Source organism: Pteronotus mesoamericanus, unplaced genomic scaffold (assembly GCF_021234165.1).
Source record: "Pteronotus mesoamericanus isolate MK-2021 breed Mesoamerican mustached bat unplaced genomic scaffold, CSHL_Meso_final scaffold_12, whole genome shotgun sequence".
Classification (NCBI taxonomy): domain Eukaryota; kingdom Metazoa; phylum Chordata; class Mammalia; order Chiroptera; family Mormoopidae; genus Pteronotus; species Pteronotus mesoamericanus.
In genome coordinates this window covers 11,797,317-11,809,524 of record NW_026555303.1, presented here as the reverse complement: position 1 = coordinate 11,809,524, position 12,208 = coordinate 11,797,317, and the positions used below count along the sequence as shown (strand labels likewise).

The following is a 12,208-nucleotide window of genomic DNA, read 5'->3' as shown; positions in this document are numbered from 1 at the left end:
TTCTTTATGGAAGGTAACCAACATATCAGTAAGGATTTGGTGTATTTGGTGTATGACATTTCTCTCCCCAATGGAAGAAGCAAGTGACTGGGTTCCCAGGGTACATCATATTTGTGGATTTCACAACAATCACCTAACCCACACCCAGACACTTAGACACAGGAGAGAGATGACTAAGGGGTTCCTGGGCTCTTATCTTACAAAAGTAGCTAGTATATCCCTAATTAAGATAGTCTCATCTCTGATCAGAGTGATAGGACTTATTTTTAACAATGATATTTTAGAGCTGAAAAGATACACAAATATCCACAAAAGGTAGAATCACATGGCTATTCAATCTGACAGTAAACGGCTTTCTGCTCTTAATTTTTCCTTTGGCTATGTTTTCACAGGGTTTGCTTCAAACACTGGGCTGCTAGGAAGGAACTTACCAGGAAGAATTTCAGGAGGAGTTGGAATGACTTTGGTAAGTGAGGAAAGGGGTGCAGCATTTTAACTGGCACACAGATTGTTTTCTTTCCCCAATGGAAAGCCTGCATGGTTTTCTCATGGCCACATTTGTCAACATTTATCATAATAATAAGCATTTAACACTCGGCAGCTTATAAGGGAATTAGGACAGGTATTATTGTCCTATTTTACAGACAAGGAAGGGATATCCAGAAAGATTAAGTCATCTGTCCAAATCACATAAATGACAAATGGGAGAGGCAGGACTGGACCTCTCTCCCAGTATTCTTGCTTTTCATGTACCTCATTGTCTTACAATCCCAAAAGCCAGAGATGATTAATTTTTCTAGCTTGGCTTTAGTATTTCCCTTTGGTTAATCATTCATTTTGGGAGAGGTTACTACCACCTTTTGTAAATGTGTGCTGTCTCCATGCTATTCTCATGCACAAATTCACTCCTTTAGTATCATTTCCTACAACTTGACATCGTTCTTATCTCTCCTCTTCTCCTCAAATCCATGCTTCCATGCCTCAGGCCCTCATTATAAGCTACAATTTCCATAACCATTTGCCATCAACAATGTAGTGGAGGCAACAATGAAGTTGACTTGGAATCCCAGAAAGCAGAAAGGCAAAAATTTAGGGTAAGTTTCCTTTAAAAGGTGGTAAGTCCATCTAGACCCCAAATGAAAGACCCATAAAGATACAATAACAGGACAGAAGATTGGTGAGATTAGGAGACTGACTACCTAATTAAAGGATGGGGAGATGACAGATAAGAAATGAAACAGGATGTATAAGCAGAAGGGTCTTGAAGTTATACTCCCAGAAAAAGAACAGTACTCACTTTAAACAGTTTCAGCAGATAGATTGCTTCATTATTAAAAGACACAGAAATAGAAGTTCAAACTCACCAGCAAGATTTCCTCAAAGCTTGGATCACTGGGAAGGCTTACCTAAAACAAAATAGACAGAAAAAAATTAAGCATAATCTAGTTACTTTCAGAAAAGCTTATTGCATAATATTTTTACTCTGTAGGAAAAAATGTAAAGAAAGTAAATACAGCTGACAATGTGGCATTTCCCTATTAAATACAAAGCAGTAAGAATCTGGAAATGGCCAATTTTACTCTACTTTAGTGAAGCGGTAAGACTACAGTGCGAAGTGCAGAAAGAGAACGACTCATTCTCTCATTGATTTGCTGTGGATGTTGAGCCATCCTCTCCCATTCCATAGGCTTCACTTTGCTCAACTATCCAAAGAAGGAGTTTAGTTTCCTAATCATTAAGACCTCTTTGGCTTTCTTACATAGTTTGGTATGTTACTCATAATCACATATTTTTAAAAAATGAAACACTTCCATAATTAAATTAAGTTATCTGATCTTATGAGCCCAACCAGATGCCTACAATTGTTATCCAGAGCACCAAGTGGAAAACTCTTGTGTAAATTGTGTGCTTGCCTTGGCTTTAGAGAGACTCTCACAAAGATACGAAATGAATCTTATGAGCCATCTTTTCCAGTGTGACACCTTCTTAATCAATCAAAATTCAATCAATTACCAAAATTTACTGAGGACTTACTCCATATCTGGCCAGTGGTCCTTTCCACCAGGGGTTCCATAATGAATACAAGAAGCCAAAGAGACACCAGCTATAAAACAGTGCATGACAGGGCCTTGAGAATGGGAAAACCACCTGGAAAAATGTCTTCTGGGCCTGATGTCACTTGCGCAGTTCATGTGCATCCTCTAAATATTCTTAACACTCTCCTTCACACCTTCCCCCTTTCAGGATTTCAGTCTGAACACTTCCACCTTCCTCCAGCTCTGATAAGAAGATTTGGTCTTTTGGTTAATTTCCTTGGGACGTGATTTGCCAGTCTTATACAGAGTGCACTCCTACAGAGCCCTCATGTTCCAGGCCTCTCACAGGGCAATTAAGTCATAACCCCTTAGTTACTCTGATATATTGGAGTATGAACATAATTATATTTCAGGAATTGGGGCCTAGAATATGGCTCCAGTTTTCCTCAATGTTAAAAAAAATGTTAAAATCATCAGCAAATCTTAAATTAGCATTAAAGTTGCTATTGCATATGCATAAATTTCGGCTAATATTTACTGAATGCCTTCTCCATGTAAAATTATCTGCTCCAAGAAGCATAAAATCCCTAGTGCAGGAGGCAGGCTAAGTGAGAGTCACCAACAATGAGGGGCCATCTAGCCTGGGTTATCCTGGCATAACTAATTGACAGTGTCCTCTTTCTACCTTAAAAAAAAGTGTCCCAGTTTGGACAATAAATTATACAATTACCCTTCCAAGAACAATCATATTCTAATACTGGAAAGGAAAAGTGGAAGGAAAGGCTAAAAAAGTTGGTGGGGCACACTTTGTAAAGAACCTTAAATACAGGTTTCTGATAGGAAATCATAGATGTTTGGCCTAGCACAGTTCCTTTGTTCATTCATCCATTCATTCAACAAATATTGTTTGAAGGCCAGGGACTGTACTCCCAGACTTGCAATAGACACAGATACAAAGAGAAGCAGAAGGAATCAGTTTCCTTCTTTATGGAGTTTGGAGACTCAAAAGGAAGGCATATGAAGAATCACATAGTTAATGTACCACTGTTAACTGTGGTAAGTGCTAAAAAGGAGATCATCCCATGGACACTGGTTCTTCCAAATGAAAGGTTCCATGCCCAAATAAGTGAGGGAAATGCTGCATTCTATCCTCTTGGAGATACATGATGCAAATTAGAAGCTCTGAGACACCTGTCTCATTGGTTTAATGCAGCACATTCCCAACTTTCTTGACTGAATTCTTGGGACTTTAGTTTTGATACCCCCCACTAACAATTATTACCATTGCACAGAATGAGTATTTGCCAAATGTATGCTGAGAGATGCTGGTCTATTATGAGATTCCAGAGTCCAATTGCTTATTCTTAATAGAAAATAAAATTTCATTCCGTTGTTCAGTGCTCCAGGAACTGTATTTTCTAAAAACAATTCCTAAACTTCTAACAAATGCCTCCCCAAAACATAAATCTCAAAATGTTTATAGCAAAGTCTTCAACCTTTAATATCATTGATGCATTGTATCAGTATAGGATGCCTGGACTAAAAATGTATGGCCCACTCTCATGAAGAGGTTTTTGTTATTCTTTTTCCACACAAACACATAAAGGTTAATTTTCAAATTAAGGAGGAAAAATATCATCAATATGCAGACAAAGCAAGAACACTTCCTTATGAGTCTAAAGAATTGGGTGAAAATCCTGGATGTACCACCTAGGAGCAGAACTTAGTAACTTTACCTCTCAAGTCCCACTTTACCCAAATGTAAAATAAAATAAAATAAAGATAATAATAATACCTACTCTTTTCAAACGTCATAGGATTTCACTGAGCAGCAAACGAAATAAGTAATGTGAATGTGCTTTGTGACCCACAAAGCCCCACACAATCAGTCAAGTTATTATTGCTTGACCTGTCATTCTTCTTCCTGTTTTATTTTAATGTAAGTCCAGTGTTCTCATCTTTTCAAGGTAAGATCTGACTCACTCTTGCCAACTGAAAATATCATCTGTACATGTGGTATTATAAATATCCATTTCTTTATGGGAGGAATCTTATCAAAATAGAAAAAGTTGTGGACTCTTGGGCTTTGCAGCAAATCTAATAATAAGCCCTTGGGGTTGCTAGCACTCAGAATTGGGAAGAGGTTTATAGATAAGGGCAGACAAATAAATATTCATCCACACCGAGTGTTCAGATTTTTTTTAAAAGAAATACTAGAGCCATAAGTGCCCATCAATACATGAGTGGGTCAAAAAACTATGGTACATTCAATGGAATACTATGAAGCAGAAAGAAAGAAGGAGCTACTACCCTTCATGACAGCATGGATGGAACTGGAGAGCATTATGCTAAGCAAAATAAGCCAGGGTATGAAAGACAAATACCATGTGATCTCACCTATAAGTAGAACCTAATCAACAAAACAAACAAGCAAGAAAAATATAACCAGCAACATTGAAAGAAAAAACAAATTGACATTAATGAGAGGGAAGGAGTGAGGGGGGTAACTAGGAAAAGAGGGGGAAGGGTCAAATCAAGGATCATGTATAAAGGACCCATGGACAAAGCCAAAGTGGGGAGGGATTGAAGGTGGGAGGTGGGGGTGGGTGGGGCGAGAGAAAGTGGTGGCAGGAAAATGGAGACAAGTGTATTTGAATAATTAAAAATAAATACTGGAGTCCAGTGTTCACATGGAGCCACTAGTTCCACAAACTCATCTAGTCCTGCCACACAGCTGTTTTTACTGCAAGATAAGTACATTTGAACCACAAGTGTTTTTCCCTCTGCAAGTGCTTTTGAAGTAACCAGCAAATATTTCCTCGGTGCCTAGAATGGTGTGCAGGGTGGGGGTCTGCTAACACAAATAACTACATGACTTCACCTCTTTTTTCTCAGAATTACGTGTCTAGATGAGATGGTAAAATAAAATCTTAGAGACACACTGGGATATACATTGTAAGGTAATCTTGACAAAGGTAATAGGACCGCATTCATTCATGCCTCTGTTTATTCATCAATTCTCCCATTTATTTTTTGTAAATATTTATTTATTTATTTATACATCATGTTTATTCTATTACAATTGTCTCAATTTTTACCTCTTTATCCCCCTCTACCCATCCCACCCCCACCCCCCACTCCCACAGTCAATTCCCACTCTGTTTTCCATGTCCATGGGTCATTCCTACATGTTCTTTGTCTAGTCTCTTCCCCTTCTTTCCACCATTGTCCTCTTTCCCCATTCCCTCTGGTCACTTTCCATCTGCTCCATGTTTCCATGCGTGTGCTTTATTTTGTTCGTTAGTTTATTTTGTTGAATAGAGTCCACTTATAGGCGAGATCATATGGTATTTGTCTTTCATCAACTGGCTTATTTCACTTAGCTTAATATCCCCCACTTCCATCCATGTTATTGCAAAAGGTAGGAGTTCCATCTCTCTCTCTCTCTTTCTTTATTAAATGGAGATTGATTTTATTTATTTTTTAAATGTCAAAGTTAATTATAAAATGTTAAAAAATTAAAACCATTATAAAATCTCAGCTATTAAACCAACATGACATCAACATAGAAATAATCAATCAGATGAATGAAATATAATGAATGTTCTAGAGACAAATGTATATATCTGTCTAGCAATGCACTTTATGATTAAGTTGATATTTCAAATCAATGGATAAAATAAGGCTTATTCAACAAATAAGGTGTATGGACCACTATTACTTGAAATAAAACAAATATAGAGCCCTATTTCACACATTGTACAAGAAATATTCAGGTGAGTCAAAACTCAATATGTAGATTCTAAGGTGTTTTAGAAGAAAATAGAACTAATATTTTTCATTACCTGAAGTAAAATATTCAAACCCAGAAGTTATAAATATTGACAATATTACTATATTAAACTTTTAACTATATAGTAATATACATATAAAAAAGTTAAAGGACAAGGGATAGAATAGAAAAATATTTGCAACACATCTAAAACATGGTTAATAGGCTGTTTTTTTCTTTTTTTAGGGAAAGAAGTTCTACAAACCTTTAATCAATAAATGGATAAAGAATACCAAAAATTCATTTAAAGCTTTTCTTTTAAAATAATAGAAATCAGCAAGAAATATACCATTTATTTATTTAGACAACAAATTCTGATTGAGCACATACTGTGCTCAGGATGGTGCCAAGAGGGAGGATTTAAAGAACTAAAGACAACATAATTTGTGAATTTAAGACCCCACAGAAACTGGGGAGACAAACAGAAACAGACAACACTGATAATTTCATGCAAGAAGTCTGATCTGGGTGTCGGGAGGAGGGTGCCTACTGGATTTATGAACAGAGCCTTGTCCAACAGAAGCTCCCAGTTGCCAAGGTCCCCACTGTAGTCCACATTCCATATACGAGTGAGAGGCCAAGGACTTGACATGGCTGAGAAGTGGTGGGGCCACCTGAAGCCACTTCAGTGTCTGAGCCCCCCGCAGTGCTGTGCCAGGGAAGAAAGCTGGACTGAGGCCAAGATTCAGCCCAAAATTTTTTTCAGTTTCTCTCTCTGTCTCTCTCTCTCTGAGACATTCACCCTTCTTATAATAATTCGCTAGTCACTCAGACAGGTGTGAAAGGAGAGTGAGGAAGAGAGCTAGTGGTGACACTAGGATTAGAATTGTTACCCAATGAGTTGCCAAGCTGTTGTTTAATTCTGGAGCCATCTTTTCCTCTCTTAATATCCACTCTTGAGTATTCAGATATTCCACAAAGCGCAAGTTAACTACTCAGAGATGCAGCATTCTTTTGTATTTCCCCTCTCTGCCCGCTCCTCCTGGAGCGGAAAGCAAGCTGCATGCCATACAGGGGAGACTATGCTCTCCTCACTCCTGGCCCCAAAAGTCCCTCTTGTGCTGGGCATGGACATGGTCTTCTGAGGGCCAGGAAGGTGGTGCACATCAGGCATGTGGTGAGTTTACCGAGAACCCTCACAAATGACTACCCTCTCTGCATGTGACAGGCTGCCATCCCATAGAGCCACAGAGAGACCACACAGAGATCACCTGTTTGGTGATAAATACATATTTTAGGAAAAAATAAGGGTACCTTTAAATCATCAAATATTCAATTAACTGAAGCAACAATATATGAATTGCATAGGGTGCTCTAATCATTCTGGAATTAATCAGTTTGGAGCATACTTCTTGGCAATTAGGGTAATACAACATATCAAAAATATATTGATTGTGGCATTGAGAGACATAAGCAGCAGCTAGCATTAATAGAAAACATGGAAGATTAATTTAAAACATTAAAAGAATAATAATCACCATATTATTAACCTGAAGGAGCTTAAGGCATATCTCTGAGTACATTATTATTAAGAGGTTGTGGGAGAAGAGAGGTCATTTTTTTTCCCTAAAATCACCCTGAGGTTGTCCCATGATACCTGGCAATTAAAGCCCACTATTCTGGGTATATTCCACTTTGGCAAATAGTTTGTAAAGAAAAATTCAAAAATTGCAAGTTTAATAGCCAATGAATGCTTGGATTCCCCTAAAAAATGACAAGGACACTGAGAGACATATCACTAACTCCAAATACTATTCTATTGGTCCAGTTAATATAGTTAATATTCATGACATGTGGCTTCCAAACTAATTTCACTTGTATTTTCATTAACAAATTACCACATTTTCACCCATGATTGATTTATAGGACAAAGAGCTCCTTCGACATGGCAATTACTAATAAGATGAGAACTCAAGTTATGATATTCTACTACCAAATGAGTATTCTATCTCTTAAAAACTTTTAATCCTCTATCTTTAGTCAATTTTAAAAACAAGGGACAGCAGCCTCAAAGGTTTTATTTCCCCTCCCCATTCAGGGAGTCCAAGTTTTTCCAGTTTGGAAAACTTCAAACCCAGTTCACATTAGGATCCTTCTCTCCCTTCCTCCCTCCCTCACCTTAACCTGCCCTATTCTAGTATGTATTCAGGAGCCTATGATTAAATGAGAACAGTTAATATTACATAAGATGCAGAAAGAAGTCTTCAGATAATATAACTAATCAAAACAAAACACAAAAGATTTCACAACAATGACATGTTACAGCCAATTAGGTCAACTATTTTTTTGTGTGTGTGTTTTGTGTGTGTGTGTGTGTGTGTGTGTATTTTTATTTTATTTTTTTATTTTTTTAAATTTTATTTTAATTTATTTTTTCAAATACATTTGTCTCTGCCTACCCCCCACCACTTTCCCTTACCCCTCCCTCCTTCTCTCCCTCATCTCTTTTCCTATGGTTTTGTCCAAGAGTCCTTGCTATATGGTCCTTGACTTTCCCCTTCCCTTCCTTTTCCCCGCCCCGCCTCCCTCCTTCCCTCTTGTCTCTGTTGATTTCTTTTCCTTTCAGTGTTGCTGGTCTTATTTTCCTTGCATATTTGTATTGTTGGTTAGGTTCCACTTATAGGTGAGATCATATGGTATTTCTCTTTCACCCCCTGGCTTATTTTGCTTAGCATAATGCTCTCCAGTTCCATCCATGCTGTCGCCAAGTTTAGTAGTTCTTTTTTTCTTTCTACTGCGTAGTATTCCATTGTGCATATGTACCATAATTTTTTACCCAATCATCTACTGATGGGCATTTAGGTTGCTTCCAACACTTGGCTATTGTAAATTGTGTTGTTATGAACATTGGAGTGCATATGTTCTATTGTATTGGCGTTTTGGTATTATTAGGGTATAATCCCAGGAGAGGTATCACTGGATCAAAAGGCAGTTCCATTTTCAGCTTTTTGAGGAAATCCCACACTGCTTTCCACAGTGGCTGCACCAGTCTGCATTCCCACCAACAGTGGACTAGGGTCCCCTTTTCTCCACAGCCTCACCAGCACCTGTTCTTATTTGATCTGTTTATGATGGGCATTCTGACCAGTGTGAGCTGGTACCTCATGGTGGTTTTGATCTGCATTTCTCTGATGGCTAGTGATACTGAGCATCCTTTCAAATGCCTCTGGGCCCTCTGTATCTCCTCCTTGGAAAAGCGTCTGCCCAGGTCCTTTGTCCATTTTGTGATTGGATCGTTTGTCTTCTTGGAGTGGAGTCGAGTGAGTTCTTTATATATATTGGAGATCAAACTTCTATCTGATGCATCATTAGCAAATATATTTTCCCATAGGGTGGGCTCCCTTTTCATTTTGCTGATGTTTTCTTTAGCCGTGCAGAAGCTTCTTATTTTGATGAGGTCCTACTTGTTTATTCTTTCCTTTATGTCCCTTGCTTTAGGAGACATATAGGTGAAAACATTGCTGCATGAGGTATCTGAGAGTTTCCAGCCAATGTTCTGCTCTAGGACTTTTATGGTGTTGCAACTTATATTTAATGTTTCATCCATCTTGAGTTTATTTTTGTGTATGGTGTCAGCTGATGATCCAATTTCAATTTTTTGCATGTAGCCGTCCAGCTCTCCCAACACCATTTGTTGAAGAGGCTATTATTGCTCCATTTTATGCTTCTGCCCCCTTTGTCAAATATTAGATGCCCATAGAGAACTGGTCTTATTTCTGGGCTTTCTATTCCGTTCCACTGGTCTATGGGTCTGTTCTTGTACCAGTACTAAATTGTTTTGGGTATAGTGGCTTTGTAGTACAGTTTGATGTCCGGTATTGTGATCCCTCCTATTTTGTTTTTCTTTCTCAAAAATGCTGAGGCTATTCGGTGTCGTTTATGGTTCCATATAAATTTTTGAAATGTCTGTTCTATTTCTGTGAAATACGTCATTGGTATCTTAATAGGGATTGCATTTAATCTATAAATTGCTTTGGGTAGTATGGACATTTTGATGATATTAATTCTTCCAATCCATGGGCACGGTGTATGCTTCCATTTATTTGTGTCTTCCTTCATTTCTTTTTCAATGTTGTATAGTTTTCTGCGTACAGGTATTTTACGTCTTTGGTTAAATTTATGCCTAGGTACCTTATTTTTCTTCTTGCTATATCGAATGGTATTTTTTTTCTGATTTCTTCTTTTTCTATTGCATTGCTGGTGTACAAAAATGCCTTTGATTTCTGAATGTTGACTTTATATCCTGCTGTTTTGCCAAATTCACTTATTAGGTTAAGGAGTTTTTTACTACAGTCTACAGGGTTCTCTATGTACACTACCATGTCATCTGTGAACAATATTAGCTTTACTTCCTCTTTTCCCATTTTCATACATTTTATCTCTTTCTCTTGTCTGACCGCTGTGGTTAGGACTTCCAATACAATGCTGAAAAGAAGCTGTGAGAGCAGACATCCTTGTCGTGTTCCCGATCTTACTGGGAAAGCTTCCAGTTTTTGCCCGTTGAGTATGATATTGGCTGTAGGTTTTTCTTATATGGCCTTTATTATGTTGAAGAATGCCCCATTTATTCGCATTTTGCTGAGTGTTTTGATCATAAATGGGTGCTGTGCATTATCGAATATTTTTTCTGCATCTATCGATATGATCATGTGGTTTTTGTCCCTTCTTTTATTGAGGTAATGTATCACGTTTACTGATTAGCATATATTGAACCATTCCTCCATGACTGGGATGAAACCCACTTGATCGTTGTGGATAATCTTTTTAATGTCTTGCTAGATTCCGTTTGCCAATATTTTCTTGAGGATTTTAGCATCTATGTTCATCAGGGAATTTGGCTTGTAGTTTTCTTTCTTTATAGGTTCTTTATCTGGTTTTGGGATCAGGGTGATGCTGGACTCACAGGAAGAGCCTGGGAGTCTTCATTCTTCTTGGATTTTTTGGAATAGTCTGAGAAGGACAGGGGTTAGCTCTTCCTTAATTGTTTTGTCAAATTCTCCTGTGAAACCGTCCGGCCCTGGGCTTTTGTGTGCTGGGAGTTTCTTGATGACTGCTTCAATTTCCCCAGCTGTTATCGGTCTGTTCATGCTTTCTGTTTCTTCCTCCTTCAGTGTTGGAATATTTTACTTTTCTAGAAATTTGTCCATTTGATCAAGATTTTCAAATTTCTTGGTATATATTTGTTCATAGTAGTTTCTGACAGTCCTTTGTATTTCTGTGGTATCAGTTGTTATTTCTCCTCTTTTGTTTCTGATATTATTAAATTGGGTCCTCTCCCTTTTATTGTCGATGAGTCTGATTAAAGGCTTGTCAATTCTATTTATCTTTTCAGAGAACCAGCTGCTGGATTGGTTGATCCTCTGAATTGTTCTTTTCGTCTCTATGCCATTCAGTTCTGCTCTAATTTTGACTATTTCCTTCCTTCCACTTGCTCTGGGATTTATATGTTGTTGTTTCTCCAGTTCTTGAAGTTGTAGTGTTAGGTCTTTTATTTGAATTGCTTCTATCTATTTTAGGTAAGCCTTTATTTCTATAAACTTCCCTCTCAGGAGTGCTTATGCTGTGTCCCATAAATTTTGGACTGTTGTCTGTTCATTTTCTTTTGTTTCCAGAAAATTTTTGATTTCTTCTCTTATCTCATTATTGACCCATTCATTGTTTAATAGTCCTCTGTTCAGTCTCCATGAGTTTGCATGTTTTTGAGGTTTCTCTTTGAGGTGGATTTCCAGTTTCTAGCCCTTGTGGTCCGAGAAAAAGTTTGCTATTATTTCAATTTTCCTGAATTTGCTGAGGTTTGCTTTGTTCCTGTCATGGGCTCTATCTTTGAAAAACTGCCATGAGCATTTGAAAAGAATGTGTGTTTTTCTTCTTTGGGATGTAAGGTTCTATATATGTCAGTTAAGTCCATTTGATTTAATGCATCATTCAGCTCCACAATGTTGATGTCTTCTTGATAGATTCTTCCTTTAAGTATTATAAAGTGCCCCTCTGGTTTCTCTTTATGGCCTTTGTTTTGAAATCTACTTTGTCTGATACAAATATGGCAACCTCGGCCTTTTTCTCATGCCCATTTGCTTGGAATTTTTTTTTTCATCTCTTTACTTTCAATCTGTGTAGGTCTCTTGCTCTGAGGTGGGTCTCTTGTAGGCAGCATATGTGTGGGTCATGTTTTCTTATCCATTCAGCTACCCTGTGTCTTTTGATTGGGGCATTCAGTCCATTCACATTGAGAGATATTACTGATAGAAACTTACTCATCTTTTCTCTTTGTACCTGTGTTCCTCTCTGTCTCATTCTTTTCCTTCATCTGCTTAAACCAGTCCCCTTAGCACATCTTGGA

General features: G+C 37.7%; 1 protein-coding gene across 1 annotated transcript in view; it reads right to left on the bottom strand.

Annotated features, from left to right (window-relative positions):
• Nucleotides 1-12,208, bottom strand: part of AFF2 (ALF transcription elongation factor 2) — a 640,196-nt gene that overhangs the window by 378,605 nt on the left and 249,383 nt on the right. The window contains exon 4 of the mRNA XM_054587889.1: nucleotides 1,365-1,406. Coding sequence (XP_054443864.1) covers nucleotides 1,365-1,406 — 42 coding nt within the window. The remainder of the gene's footprint in view (nucleotides 1-1,364; nucleotides 1,407-12,208) is intronic.